The 14,404-nt window shown below is 32.6% G+C and overlaps 1 protein-coding gene across 1 annotated transcript; it reads right to left on the bottom strand.

Annotated features, from left to right (window-relative positions):
* Window positions 1-305: 305 nt before the first annotated feature.
* Window positions 306-13,515, bottom strand: LOC144858769 (vacuole membrane protein 1-like). The gene is made up of 13 exons (XM_078714877.1): window positions 13,262-13,515; window positions 11,783-12,027; window positions 10,956-11,046; window positions 10,394-10,504; window positions 9,688-9,767; window positions 9,198-9,285; window positions 5,628-5,679; window positions 5,224-5,303; window positions 4,757-4,837; window positions 2,879-2,995; window positions 2,652-2,713; window positions 2,110-2,212; window positions 306-1,532 (listed from the first exon to the last, which is right to left on the bottom strand). Exons 1-13 carry the CDS (start codon window positions 13,346-13,348, stop codon window positions 1,398-1,400), a joined length of 1,332 nt encoding a protein of 443 aa, XP_078571003.1. The 5' UTR covers window positions 13,349-13,515; the 3' UTR covers window positions 306-1,397.
* Between the last annotated feature and the right edge of the window lie 889 nt (window positions 13,516-14,404).

Below are 14,404 nucleotides of genomic sequence, written 5' to 3'. Positions count from 1 at the left end.
ATCAGTTGTACAAGTTTGGACTCATGCCCACTATGCAGTCTCACCACCACTATGTCCGTGTATATAAATGCGACAGCATGTTCTTATGGCTTTTTATGAAGTTAAACAAGAATATACAGCATATATTATTAAATAATATATGATTAATTCTATATAAACTGCACAACTGTTCTGATAATAAAAATTCTGGTAATATTTTTTTAATGAATAATTGTTTTTATATACAGTACTAAATAATTTTAATATAATAATTTGTTAAGAGATTTGAACGTACATAATAAAATACAAATTACATACAAAACAAGTTAATCTATCCATGTTTATTAAGCAATCAAATGAATCACAGATAATAGATGGGGCATTGTTATAAACAATGTGTTCATCATTAATCAAAATTACCTTTGCACTTTTTAGGGAATATTTCATTGATAAAAAGATTATTGCAACAACAAGTCCTAAAAAATCAGGTAAAGATAAAATGTACACTTAGGTTATCATTTTAAATAGTCTAGGACAAAACACTTGTTAAACCACCTGTACAAACTGAATTAAGTATTTATACAAAACAATTTAATTTAACTTTATAAAGTTCTCATTCAGTTTGGGTTCAGGATTTTTAAATATAATTTATATCATTATAACAATATGAATACATCTAAAATAGCAGAAAAAAATAGTTAGCTTAGATGTTGGCTAAATTGCGTTACTAAAATAGCAAGTTTCGGTGATGTTAGTTTATAGGTGGTACAGCTAGGTCATCAAATTATAATAATCAATATACAATGAATTATTTTTTTCAAATTTGACATAAAAAGTTGTTCTAATGAAGGCTCATTATATTTCATGCATACCACTTTAAGTGATTATTTAATATATATAATAATCATCATTTCAGAAATTTAAAAAATGTTAGTATATTTTCCCACTGCTAGCTTCTGAGGTGCTAGCCTATCTAATTAAATAATTTTGTCCCCTTTTAACCCCTGTATCCTATCAATCCTGGTTACAGGCTTAGTCTTTGAGTTGTTTTTGTATCTAATATAACTTCTAGTAAAATAAGCATTCATATCATATGAGCTGATTTTATATTGTTTTATAGAAATGCTTAGCATATAATATACTTTGAGTAGGCTCATAGGTTCTTAGAAAATTGAAAACAATTATAATTTATATTATTACTTTTTATTGCTGTTAAACCCCTAAAAGAAAGTTTACCTCAGGTTTGTTTCAACATTTAATCAACACACTTTGCAGTATACAGCATTTTATATGTATCAAATTAAGGATAAATTATAAACATTTTGATACAACCCTCGTCGACTTAGAATTTAAGAAACAATTGGAATAATATTAAGTGTTAGTTATTACTTGAATTACAAATGATGACCATCATAATCTTATTTATCTCTTTGTTTATTTGATTGAAGTCTTTTTGCATATGATTGAGCCATTGAGTTGACAATTGAGATCACAAAGTAAACTACCATCACTATAATCACTTTTTCAAATATCCATGATAACCAGTTGGTAGACTGAAAAAGGAAAATCACATCAAAATTAACCATCATACTCACAATTGAGAAACATATTTTAAAATGTGGTTTTATAACACACATCAAGTGTATCCTCCCGCTTATCTCATTGGTTATTGTCATATCACATTCACATTGAGTTATAATGAATGGTTAAAGTTTATGAAATGAATTCTATTGGACGTTTAGATTTTTTTTCATATTTATATTGTATTTGAAATAAGGGTCAAGATGATACAATTACCCACTTCTAATCTTGCTCCTAATGTTTTGTTTTTTTTCAAATTTATTTTTGTTCTTTATTTAATTTAATTAAGTTTTTCTTTATGTTATTTCAATCAATTATTATTGCTTATTTATTTCATCACTTTTACCCTTATTGAATAAATGTTATTGTACTGAGACCTGAACCATTTTGACTTGCTGGTGACTGATTGTGGATTTAAAAACCAATCTGTAATACATAATCTTTCGACCCATTCAACTACTAAAAATGTATTTGTTTACGAGTCACATGCAAAACCACTTTTAAACTTGACGCAACTTTTGAAATATGTTCTTAAACTACTGTACATACCTGATTATTAAATGTACCAGGTTTGTGGTGAAGCTTAGCTTTCTGTCCTTCTAGGTACTCCTTAAATGGTAGTTGAATCATTGCACCGATTTTTGGAATTTTTCTAACATTAAATAAAACAACATAAATTCACAATTTAAATCTAAATTTAAATAAATTGAAATGATAATTGTTTGTAACTACTGTGGAGTTGAAATAATAATATTGAGAAAGTCTCAAATATAAGCATAACCTTTTATATAAATTGTACACATGTATACATTTACTTAAAGAGTTAAGGTTTTAAAATGTAGTTTATTATGTCTCTACCATACATACAACTGAGGCAAAATAAAATATATTTTACCTATAGTATAACTTGTTTCCAGTAAATATATTAAATTCTTCCAATACTGCCTAATATGTCTGATATTCTGAATGTGTTTTAATGGTAAAAGCAAATTTTAGACCGTTTCAACCTCGAGAAAAGTACAATATATAACAGTGTTTGATAAATTACTCAACACGGGTAGATGTTAATAGAGAGACTATTCAATACTCACCCAACAATATTCACAATTGTTTCAACATGATGTTCACTAAAAACTAGAACCACAAAAAATTTCTATAAAAAAAGAAACAAATATTAACAGTATTTAGTAAAATGAAACTGAATTTTTGTTTTGCTTTATAATTAAAAAATGTTATTTCAAAATTTGCCCTCCTGTTTAGATTACAAGATACTGTTTTTTTTTTTTTGGAAAAACACAACATTTTAGGAGTTGAATACCTGAATATGCATTTTAATTACAGCCTTCCCTATGACAGTTGCTCCAAAAAAAGTCCAGAATGGAACCAGAAAATGGCCACATGTTATTCCAGCTAGATCAAACAATGGGTTTGGAATCTGAAAGAAAAATTATTACAATTTTAAACTCTGCAGCAATACATGATTGAATCATTCCTGTTGTCAGGTACTGCAGCAATACATGATTGAATCATTCCTGTTGTCAGGTACTGCAGCAATACATGATTGAATCATTCCTGTTGTCAGGTACTGCAGCAATACATGATTGAATCATTCCTGTTGTCAGGTACTGCAGCAATACATGATTGAATCATTCCTGTTGTCCGGTACTGCAGCAATACATGATTGAATCATTCCTGTTGTCAGGTACTGCAGCAATACATGATTGAATCATTCCTGTTGTCAGGTACTGCAGCAATACATGATTGAATCATTCCTGTTGTCAGGTACTGAACTGACCTTAATAATACAGTTTCATTTAAAAGCATACTTCTACGTCTAATGAGATCAAAGCATTACAGTTGGTATTCCTTACAATTAGGGTTTTTTTGTATGACAATGTATATTATTTCTGTACTGTAGTTAATTACTGAAATTGTATTACTGAACCTGACTTTGAACAATAAGTAATTGAATATGAATAAATTATTGGTGCCTGTCATAACAAACATTGTTCTTCCTATCTAGCCAGCATTTGGTACTTTTGTAATCAACCATGTCCCATAAGGAGTCATTGACTTTAAAACATACATGCCAACACACAACCATTTTGGCCGGGAGACTGTATTTTAGACACGTCTCCCTGCCTAATATTGTGCTCCCGGTTTTCCACATTTTGATGTACATGTGTGGTTTTCTGCATTAAAATTTAACAAAAAAGGCTTACACACAAGCAAAATTATGATATTTAAGCCAATGTACAACCATCTGCGGTCAAAATTTCTAGAAAGGGAATTCCCTCACGTAGCTATCATGCCATACAGCTTGTGACATCACACACTGCACTTCTTACCTCTCGATAATATATAGAGGGCCCTGTTGACCTAAAAAAATACCACCTCCCATTTTTAACTTTAGATGTTGGCAAGTATGGAAAAATCAAATTCTAACTTAGTTTGATATGCTTGCTCACAATGATCGAGCATATTTTCTAACAATTTGAATATTATAATGCTTTACTGTAATGAATTGGGATGAATAGTTGTGTAGTGAGGGCGTAATTAAACATACAGGTGACATGTGTGGCTGGTGTAATAGGCTGTTCTTAGGCAGAGTAGGTCTTTTGTTCATTGTGATTTAGTCTCTCACAGTTTCTCTACAGTTCTTATTTGTCATCTTAAAGTTCTTGCTCATATCGTAGGCCTATGTATAAGCAATTGATTTACCAAATGTTAAGTAATAACCATGCTGTGCTTAGCAATTAATGAAACTTACATTTACAATATTTATCTTAGTTTTGACATGTTTTGAATGATTGTCGGACTATTGTATGTAGCATTGTGCTTGATCAGAAGTAAAATGGTGCCCCACACGATGTATGTGTTTAGGGCGAGTTGTTGACGTGCCATATGTTCGGTGTTGTATAACTTGAGGTACTATTTATTGTAATTAATCATTCGTTGTTGAATTGTTTACTTATTGATATTATTGACTGCAAGATACAGTAATGTTTCGATTATTAACATTTTACAGGGTTTAAATTCTCATGTATTTAATTGATTTGTAATTTATGTAAGTTATGATATGACGTCGCAAGAATACAATAATAACTAATAAATCGGAAGGATAGAATCAAAGAATTTGTATTCTCCTTTTGTTTGTGTGGAACCACGACATTACACATCTATCTCTGGTACTTACTGATGCACAGGCCAATATTCCAATGAAACCAACTCTTTGTACAAGATCTTGAACCGTTATTTTTAATTTTGTTAAAAGATCCTATAAAACAAAGATACAAATTATTAAAAAATGCACTCCCACTAAAATGCAATTTCTTCACATTTTTTAATAATAAACAAAAAAAAATGTATAAACAAAATTATAATTTCTACTACTACTAGGCTCTAGAGAATAGAAACAAATATTAGTACGTATAAAGATATTTATAATATTTTTGTATGTTTTATTGGTCAAAAAAGTGGCAATGCATTTGGATACCAATATCTATATATTTTTTAATATTGACCTGATTTGATATTTTTTCCAAATGTTATAGCACCCTATAATAGTTTGGACATTAATATATTAATTAATATTATTATATAAATTATAATAAAACATCCTAATATTTCATTTTCCTCAAGTTCTAAAGTCTGTGATCGAACCTTTTCATCACCAGCGTTTTCCATGAAGGACTCAAATTCAGCATATTCCTCATTGTCAGGTTCTTCTCCAGTTAAACGTGCTGTTAATGAAAAATAAAATGTTTAAATGAAAAACTATAATATTCATTATATTACAATGAAATATTTTAAATATGAAATAGGAACAATTACATTTTTGCCAAATAATCATACATGTATTATAAACACACAGTTTGGACTAATCATTTCACTAGTCTTACATTTATAGATTGTCTGGCAGATTGGCAAAAACAAAATATATAAACAAAAAAATGTAATAAAATGTCTAAGACATTTAAAATGGAGATCATGGAAGAAAAATCATGAGGCATGGATTCATTTTTACTTTATTTATTTTGTATTGTTTTACAGTTTGAACAACATACCTGCTTTAGCCATGAAATATGGTGGTAGCTCACCCAATGCTGTTCCAGCACCCTATTGAAACAAAGGTATTTAATAGTTAATTAAAAAACAAACAATTTACCATACATTTCCCGATTACATCAGGGATCTGAATTTATAGTGTAGCAGTTAATGGAAACCAGTCCTTACTAAAGAAAGTTTTTATATAAAACATTGAACAGAAATTTCATGTGAAAAAGCTCTGTCTACACTATCAAACTTTATGCAAAAAAATGTGCCCATATATGGACATGATGATGTCATCACTACAATATTTAAGAATATCACTACACTTTTTTTTATCAAAATAGTTTGATAGTGTAGACAAAGCTTTAGGAAAGCGTGAGTGAGTAGCCGAGCGGTTAAGACAGTGGAACCGTAATTACGTAGCCATAACATCGGCAGGGGTTCGAGGCTCACTCACTCCATGGTTCTGGTGGTAGAACGAGTCTTCTCGGATAAGGACTATAAACCGTAGGTCCAGTGTACACAACTAGCTCGTGTGCACTTTAAAGAACCTAGTACATCTTTCGAGACGAATAGGGGGTTACCCCGGTGTATTAGTACATCACAGCTACTGATCACCAACTGGGCCCTCTGGGAGACCAGTCTTTGACTGAAGAGGTTACCCAGTATAAATATATATTTCTATCAATCAAAGGTTTTTTACACTAATTTCAACTATCATATATTTCAATATTTGCAGAGCAGAGGTTAAAACGCTACTCTGCTCATACAGTTTAGAAAAGTTTTCAGAGTGGAGATTCTGCGATTATGTATTAGGCATATACATATATTAGGTATATAATTTATTTAGTAAACTGGAACATAGAGGAGTCGCGATCCTAGTAAAAGATGCATTGACTGTAGTTCAGGTTGACATAGGTGGTTTTGACGAGAATATATTTGTGAATATTAAATTAAATGATATTAATGTTTTAATTGGTTGTGTTTATCGCAGTCCAAGTAGTCATGCGGATAAATTTGAGGATTTAAAAGATATTTTGGTTGCAGCAGACAAGTACAGGGCTGATCATATGATTGTTGCTGGCGATTTTAATTTTAAAGGGATAAATTGGCGTAGCAAAGGGTTATCACATGATGTGAACCAAAGATTTACCGATTTAATCGATGATTTAATGTGGCATCAACATGTAGACTGTCCGACAAGACATCGTACTGGAGAAGAATCTAATATACTAGATTTAGTACTTTCAAAGGAAGAGTTTGATGTCTGTGATCTTATTAGTAGTGCACCATTGGGAAAGAGTGACCATGTTGTTTTAACCTTTAATCTTGCTTTAAGTTTTATAGAAAAAGAAAATGTCACTCCTACAAGAAATTACTACAAAGCCAACTACGAAGCTATTAGAACTAAAATAAAAGAATCGAAACTAAATATTGATATGCATAAACTTGATGGTGTTTCTATTGCTAATTCCCTCTATTCCCTGTTAGATTTCTGTATTTCACAGTATGTTCCCTTAAGGTCTAAAACTAAAAGGTATAAGAAGCAGTGGATGAACGTTGAAACAGTGTCTATAGTTAAACAGAAACATAAAGCATGGAATAGATATCAGAGTAGAAGAACACCGGAAAGATGGAATGCTTATATTAAAGTCAGAAATGAGACAAATAAGGCAATAAAAAAAGCAAAGAAAAGTTTTGAATGCAAGTTGGCATCTGAGATAAAAGTGAATCCTAAGAGTTTCTGGAAATACTATAAGGAAAAAACTGGCAAAAAGACGGGCATTTCTGCATTAAAAGACGAGAGAGGAGAACTGATTGTAGATGATAGACAAAAAGCTGCACTCCTAAACCAAGCATTTGCAACAGTTTTTACTAAAGAAAATATTTCTGACATTCCCGTGCTTAAACTTAACCTTGATCATGAAGTCGAACCCTTGTATACTGTTGCATTTCCGGAGAATGAAATCCGAAAGCACCTATTAGCATTAGACATTTGTAAATCTCCAGGACCAGATGGTGTGCACTCTCGACTTTTAAAAGAAACGGCAAATGAAATTAGTCCAATTCTCAGCATTTTATTTTCCAAGCTTTTACATGAGGGAACTATTCCTGAACAATGGAGGCAAGCTAATGTTTCACCAATCTATAAGAAAGGCTGTAAAACTAATCCTCTAAACTATAGGCCAGTGAGTTTAACGTCAATACTATGTAAAACCATGGAGACATTCATCAAGAATGAAATATCGAAACATATGGAAGATAATAAACTTTTTTGTAACGAACAACATGGGTTTCGCAAGGGAAGATCCTGCAACACGCAACTGCTTGAGGCCACTGAGAAATGGTCTTCAATGATAGATGAAGGACACTCTGTCGATATCTTGTACTGTGATTTTCAAAAAGCGTTTGACTCTGTTCCACATGAAAGACTTCTTCATAAAATGTATACATATGGTATTCGTGGTGAATTGTTGAAATGGACTAAAATATACTTGTCAAATCGTGTCCAGCGAGTGATGGTAAATGGTGAGGTTTCAGATTGGATATCGGTCCGGAGTGGTATTCCTCAAGGAAGTGTATACGGTGTAATCTGCTTTACAATATTTATCAATGACCTGCCTCAATCAGTTAAGTCACCTCTTTTTTTGTTTGCTGATGATTCAAAGACATACAAAGCTGTTGATTCAGACATAGATGCTCTTGATTTTCAGGCGGACATTGATAAGATGTATAAATGGTCAGTAAAGTGGCAGTTGCCCTTTAATATTAATAAATGTAAGGTTATGCATCTCGGTAAAAAATCCTTGAACACAACATACTTTATGGGAACAGGTTCAGATAGAATTCAGTTAGGAGTTGTAACTCAGATGAGAGATCTTGGTGTTTTAGTTGATAATAAATTGAATTTTCATGATCATATCGTTGAAGTTGTTAAAAAGGCCAACTCTAGACTTGGTTTAATTAAGAGAACCTTTGAATATTTAGACAGTCATTTAGTGTCTATCCTTTATAAATCAATGGTTAGACCGATTTTAGAATATTCTAGTACGGCTTGTCTTCCTCAGTTTGTTGGTGATTCTATTCTCTTAGAAAAAGTTCAGCAAAGAGCCACAAAACTTGCTGTGGAAATTAAAACTCAACCATATAGTGACCGAATGAAATTTATGAAACTGCCATCATTAGCATTTCGAAGAAAGAGGTCTTGCTGCTTACAGATTTTTAGAATGATACAAAAGTATGATAATGTTAATCCGGGTGTCTTTTTTGAATTAGCACCATCTACTGTAACTAGAGGCCACAATTTTAAAATTAAAAAAGTTCATAGTAAATCGAAACACAGACAGAAATTCTTTTCAATATCTGCAGTAAATGATTGGAATAGTTTGCCATATCATATAGTAAATGCATCCTCTATAAATAATTTTAAAACCCATCTTGAAACACACTGGAAAACCCACAACCTAAAGTTTGAGCCATATAACTAAGATGTCCAAAGAGGGACTCACAAACCTTAACAGGTTTATAGTCTAAAGGTCAAGGTAAATCAAGGTAAATATGTTGATTGCCTGTACAGTACCTACCCACATAAAAGCTTCTAATCTGACTTTACTTATAACATTCCATATCGTAATCACTGCTCCCTCGGGTACTTCTTCTGGACAAATTATCCTGTAAACAAAGCAGTCTATTTTAAACAGATTTATTCATTTTAAGTATTTACAAAACATTGCATCATCTTTTACAGATTTTAATTCTTCCAATTATGAAAATGTTTCTCATCATCAGTGTTTATTGATATTATCCAACAGCAAGAAACTTGACAAATACAGGATGGATAAACTATAATGTACTGGGCTATAAGTTAAGTCTCATTTGAGACTTGGGAGTGAAGTAGAGTTGTTAGTTACAACCCTGGCACTAAGTCGGATTGAATTCTGTACCTTGGGATTGGAAGGCAAGCATTTTACAGCTTTAAGTATGGTATGGTAAGTATGGTATAGCTATAATTCTTAAATGCATTATTATAAGGATTTTCTTTTAAACATTTAAGGCTAATAGCCTAGTACTTACTCATCTGGGTATGGAGGCTGTGGAAAGTCTACAGATTGACACTCAAATGATGCTAAAGTTACTGCTGCTATATGAGGTCCCTGTGAATTAAGCAAAATAGTGGGCTGTAAATTACAAAACTCAAGAGAATTGACAATCAAGTTGAAAGAATGAAATATTCCACTCTACCGCTAATACTGAACCTGCAACTTGTTCTGATTGTTTAATGTCTAATACTTTCAAATATTGGGAGCTTATAATTATAGCCTAACAATTACTTTTGCATTTAACTTTCCTAAAATTACACACTTTGAATACTGTATTAACTTTCATATTGCCCCAAATTCTTTCATACTACTAAAACGCATTCTGCAAACAAAAAATGTTCATGATGGGACACAAAATGGCTTAAGTTGTAAATGAGGAAATACTTACCAGGTATAAAAGGAATATATGGAAGCCAGCGTCATGATGGACACAAAATGGCCCTTAGTTTATTGTGTTTTAAGTTGTACATTGAGGAAATAATTACCACTGGATATAAAAGGAATGTATGCAAGCCAGCATCATGATGGACACAAAATGGCCCCTAGTTTACCAAGTCTTAAGTTGTACATGAGGAAATACTTACCAGGTATAAAAGGAATGTATGCAAGCCAGCGTCATGATGGACACAAAATGGCCCCTAGTTTATTGTGTTTTAAGTTGTACATGAGGAAATACTTACCAGGTATAAAAGGAATGTATGCAAGCCAGTACCAAGACCAACCGATGACAGTATACCGAGACCAACCCAGTATAAACACCATGAAATCTTTGCCCATGTAGAATTTAAATACTGTGAGAAACATCAATTCAAAAGGTTTTAGTTTATTTAATATTGATAACATTGTTATTGGTTGATGACTAACTTTTAAATGACAATTCTCACAGCTGCACTCCATATACAGTAAAATAAAATTGATCTTTTAATAAACAAAGAATTTACTATAGAATCATGAATGCAAAATATAAAAACAGGTAGTTTAAAAAGTGGTTATTAATAATCTTTTAAATATAAAATTTACGGTTTTTTTTTCAAAGGTGGTTTTAGATTATTTTTATAATTATAAAAACCATTATTCTTATTTGTTTAAGTATTATTTTAAAAAGTAAGTTTTTAGTCATTTTTTAATGATCAAGTACTGGTAAACTATATGGTATCAATAATTATTTAATACATTACAAGTACTATTTAAAAAAAAACATGAAACTGCATTTGTGATATTGTAAAGAAACAAATTGCTTACTGCCTGATGAGGTCCATCTAGTATACAACAAGCACACAGTAACGCCAATGTGACGAAACCTAATGACACCTTCTTCTTATTTAACCACAGCCTATAAAAAAAAAATAAAAAATTTAACTTTCTGTTTTATTAAAATAACGTGCACCTGAGTGTATCCTTGTAATTTGATTGGTTAATTATGCATCATGTGTGGCATTCAGTAATAGTTCTATCTATTGAACGGAAAAGTTATATATCAAGTGATAATTAATGGCTAACATTTTGAGAATTTTCTGCCAGGTTGTTGACCGTATTCGGGAATCAGTAGTCCACAAGGTCTATGCCTTTTTTTAATTGTTTAGATTCCTGGCCTAGCCTTACACAATGATTCCAGAGGGAAGTAGTGGATTAATTAAATAAAAGTTTACAGTTAGGTGTGTGTATTCATTGAATGGAGATAATAATGTACTTGTCAATAGACCCACTATACGACCCCCAGGAGAAGTGTGTCATGGGTGCGTCATTTACAAATAATTACTTATGCAGGGTTGCGTAAAAAAAAACAGAGATTGTACATCACATCAATGAACAATGTGAGTCATGGTCACCTAAAGATAAGTAACATTTTTTGCGCACGTGTGCGTCATGAAGGTATAACGCACATCGGACAAATGACACACCTCTCCCGGGGGTTGTATAGTGGGTCATACAATTGACAAGTGCATAATTCAAGATCTCTGCCTTGTTAAAATAGAGCAGTCAATCGTTGAACTCATGAAATATTTCCATCATCCAAATCATTAACATTCATGTATACTACTAAATTGCAGTAAAATCCATTTTCTCACCTATGCCCCCAGCCCACCATAATAACACATATTTCCAATAAGAAATAATACACTGTTTGTATAGGTTTTCTCCACACTGTTAATGATGCTCTCTCTTCTCTTTCCTGTTGGCGTCGTTCTCTTTCTCTGGGATGAGGAACTATCGGTTCTGGTTGACTAGATCCACCATTTGTAATTAACTGCTTAAGATTCACTTTAGGATTTGTTTGTTGGAACATTTCATCTGCTTTAACAAGCTTACTAATCTAAAAAAATATAATTATGATGAAGTTTAAAAATAACATAGAACATAATACAATGGAACTTAGTTGTTTGAAAACCTATTACTACTAGTTACATACATACTCTATTTAACATTCAACTTGAAAAAACAAAAGTACCATTGTCATTGATTGTAATTGTGGTAAATATTGCTGTGGTATCATATCAAAGTTTCTGGCTGCTAATACTGTGCAGTAAATCGGTAAGATATCATGATTATAATGATTTTCAATGTTAAAGTTAGCTGTCGACCTAGCCTAGGCCTATATTTAATTATTTCTTAATATAATTTGCAGGAGGGCGGAGAGGGCTAATTAATAAATAAATATAATAGGCCTAGCCTAGTAATACTTCAATAGCCCACTAGTCTAGACCAACTAACTACTATTATAGGCCCAGGCCTATCTAGCCCGGTATATCCTATACCCTAGCCATCCTACTGGTCCGACATATCCTCTGCGGTTATCAGACGATCGGGACCACGAACGATCGGGCCCAGACGATCGGGCCCACTTCAAGACGATCGGGCCCAAATCGTGAGACGATCGGGCCCATCAAGGGTGAAAGACGATCGGGCCCAGAGACGATCGGGCCCAGACGATCGGGCCCAACAAACAAGACGATCGGGCCCAAAACATTCTCAGAAAATTTTAAAAAATAAATACGCGAATACAAACAACACAATAATAACAATCAAATCAATCACATTTATTCATAAATCGAGAGTATTGGTAAGAAATTCTTAAAACCAGTAGTGTTAAATTAGGGCAAAATTATGACAAAAATCTAATTAACCTTTTTAATTAAAATCTCAATTACGCAAGAAAAGCACGTTGACACTAGCAGTAGGAATTAAAAATGATGAAATGTGGCACATTATTTTATATAACACAAACGACTATCGGGCCCAACGCTAAGACGATCGGGACCAACTGTTAAGACGATCGGACCCAACATGGTTCTGAAAACACTGGACGATCGGGCCCAACTGGTATGACGATCGGGCCCAACGCTAAAGACGATCGGGACCACGTTTTCTGGGCCCGATCGTCTTGGGCCCGATCGTCCGTGGTCCCGATCGTCTGTTCCCCTCCTCTGCTGGGTGGCTCGGTGGCCTAGCCTAGCCTAGGCCTAGGCCTACTCTGGCCCTAGGACTTATTAATAATTAAATTATCATTATTTATTAGGCTATCCTGACTAGCCTAGGCTTAGACTTACTAATTCGGTTTTTAATCCAGTTGATGTCAGCCCTCGATCACGTAACCTCTTTCTCAATTCTGTAACTTTTAACCTAGAGTAGTCCATTTCTAAATTTCGTAACGAATCGACCACAAAAACGCACAGGATGGGTCGAGAGCAGTAGCTGAACACACACACGTACACGTACGGGGGAGAGAGAGCCGATTACACAAGAGAAGATCAGAGATCAATCGAAGAAGAGCATGCAGCAGAGATAAAATACACACACGTCGTACTGATGTGCCTATGTACACGACTGTCGTTTAGATAACCTGGATGACTTTTACACACATCGCCCTCTGGAAATTATTGGTTGGTTTTTATTTGTGCAAAAGCAACTCTCTATGACCCTTTTTCAATAAACTGTAGGCTACTCTTGGCGCAATTTTTAACAAATTTGTAAAAAAATATGTAAAAGAAGCTTGGAAATATCGAACACATTTTTTTAATGACCCTGCTAATAATTGCTTATAGAACCATTCATTATTATTATTTTTTTTTTTTTTTTAAATATTCTAGTGTTCAGGTAATTAAAGCTCTCCTGTGTGAGAGTGTTTTCCATGCCTTTGAATGTTGATTTGTAATTTTTTAAATGTTCAACCCCTCTTTGTGAGTGTAAGGAATACTGAACTGTAATAATAATATTATTATTATTATTATCAATTATTTTTGTTTCTTTTGCTTTGTTTTTGTTTCTTTAAGTAATTTTGTTCTTTTCATACTTTCCAATGTTGTTTTTTCTAAACTGTAATTTATTTTTTATATTTTAATTTCATTTGATACTTTGTAAATACTGTATTGTTGTGAGGTCGAACTTATGTTACAAAAGTTAAGAGTGTACCAATCCAAATCAATAATCTTGCTTGCTTGACTTATGTGACTAATTTGATCTGATGACAAAATTCAAGTCAAAGTAATATAGGCCTATTTTACTTCAAAGTTCTAAATGTTAGGTTATTGGTTAATTTAGACGCCTTTTTTAAAGAAAAGCTTGTGAGCTCGAGAAAACAAAACGAAAAAGAAATTAAGAGGACAGCAAGACAACATGAAACAGGACAACCAATTTTAAATGTATTAATACAGCAATTCAGTTTGCTTCTGTTTAATTCCGTCACCGTCATT

This window comes from Antedon bifida, chromosome 2, assembly GCF_963402885.1.
Source record: "Antedon bifida chromosome 2, ecAntBifi1.1, whole genome shotgun sequence".
Lineage (NCBI taxonomy): Eukaryota > Metazoa > Echinodermata > Crinoidea > Comatulida > Antedonidae > Antedon > Antedon bifida.
The sequence above is the reverse complement of the archived record's forward strand: the minus strand, read 5'-3'. Positions and strand labels throughout refer to the sequence as shown.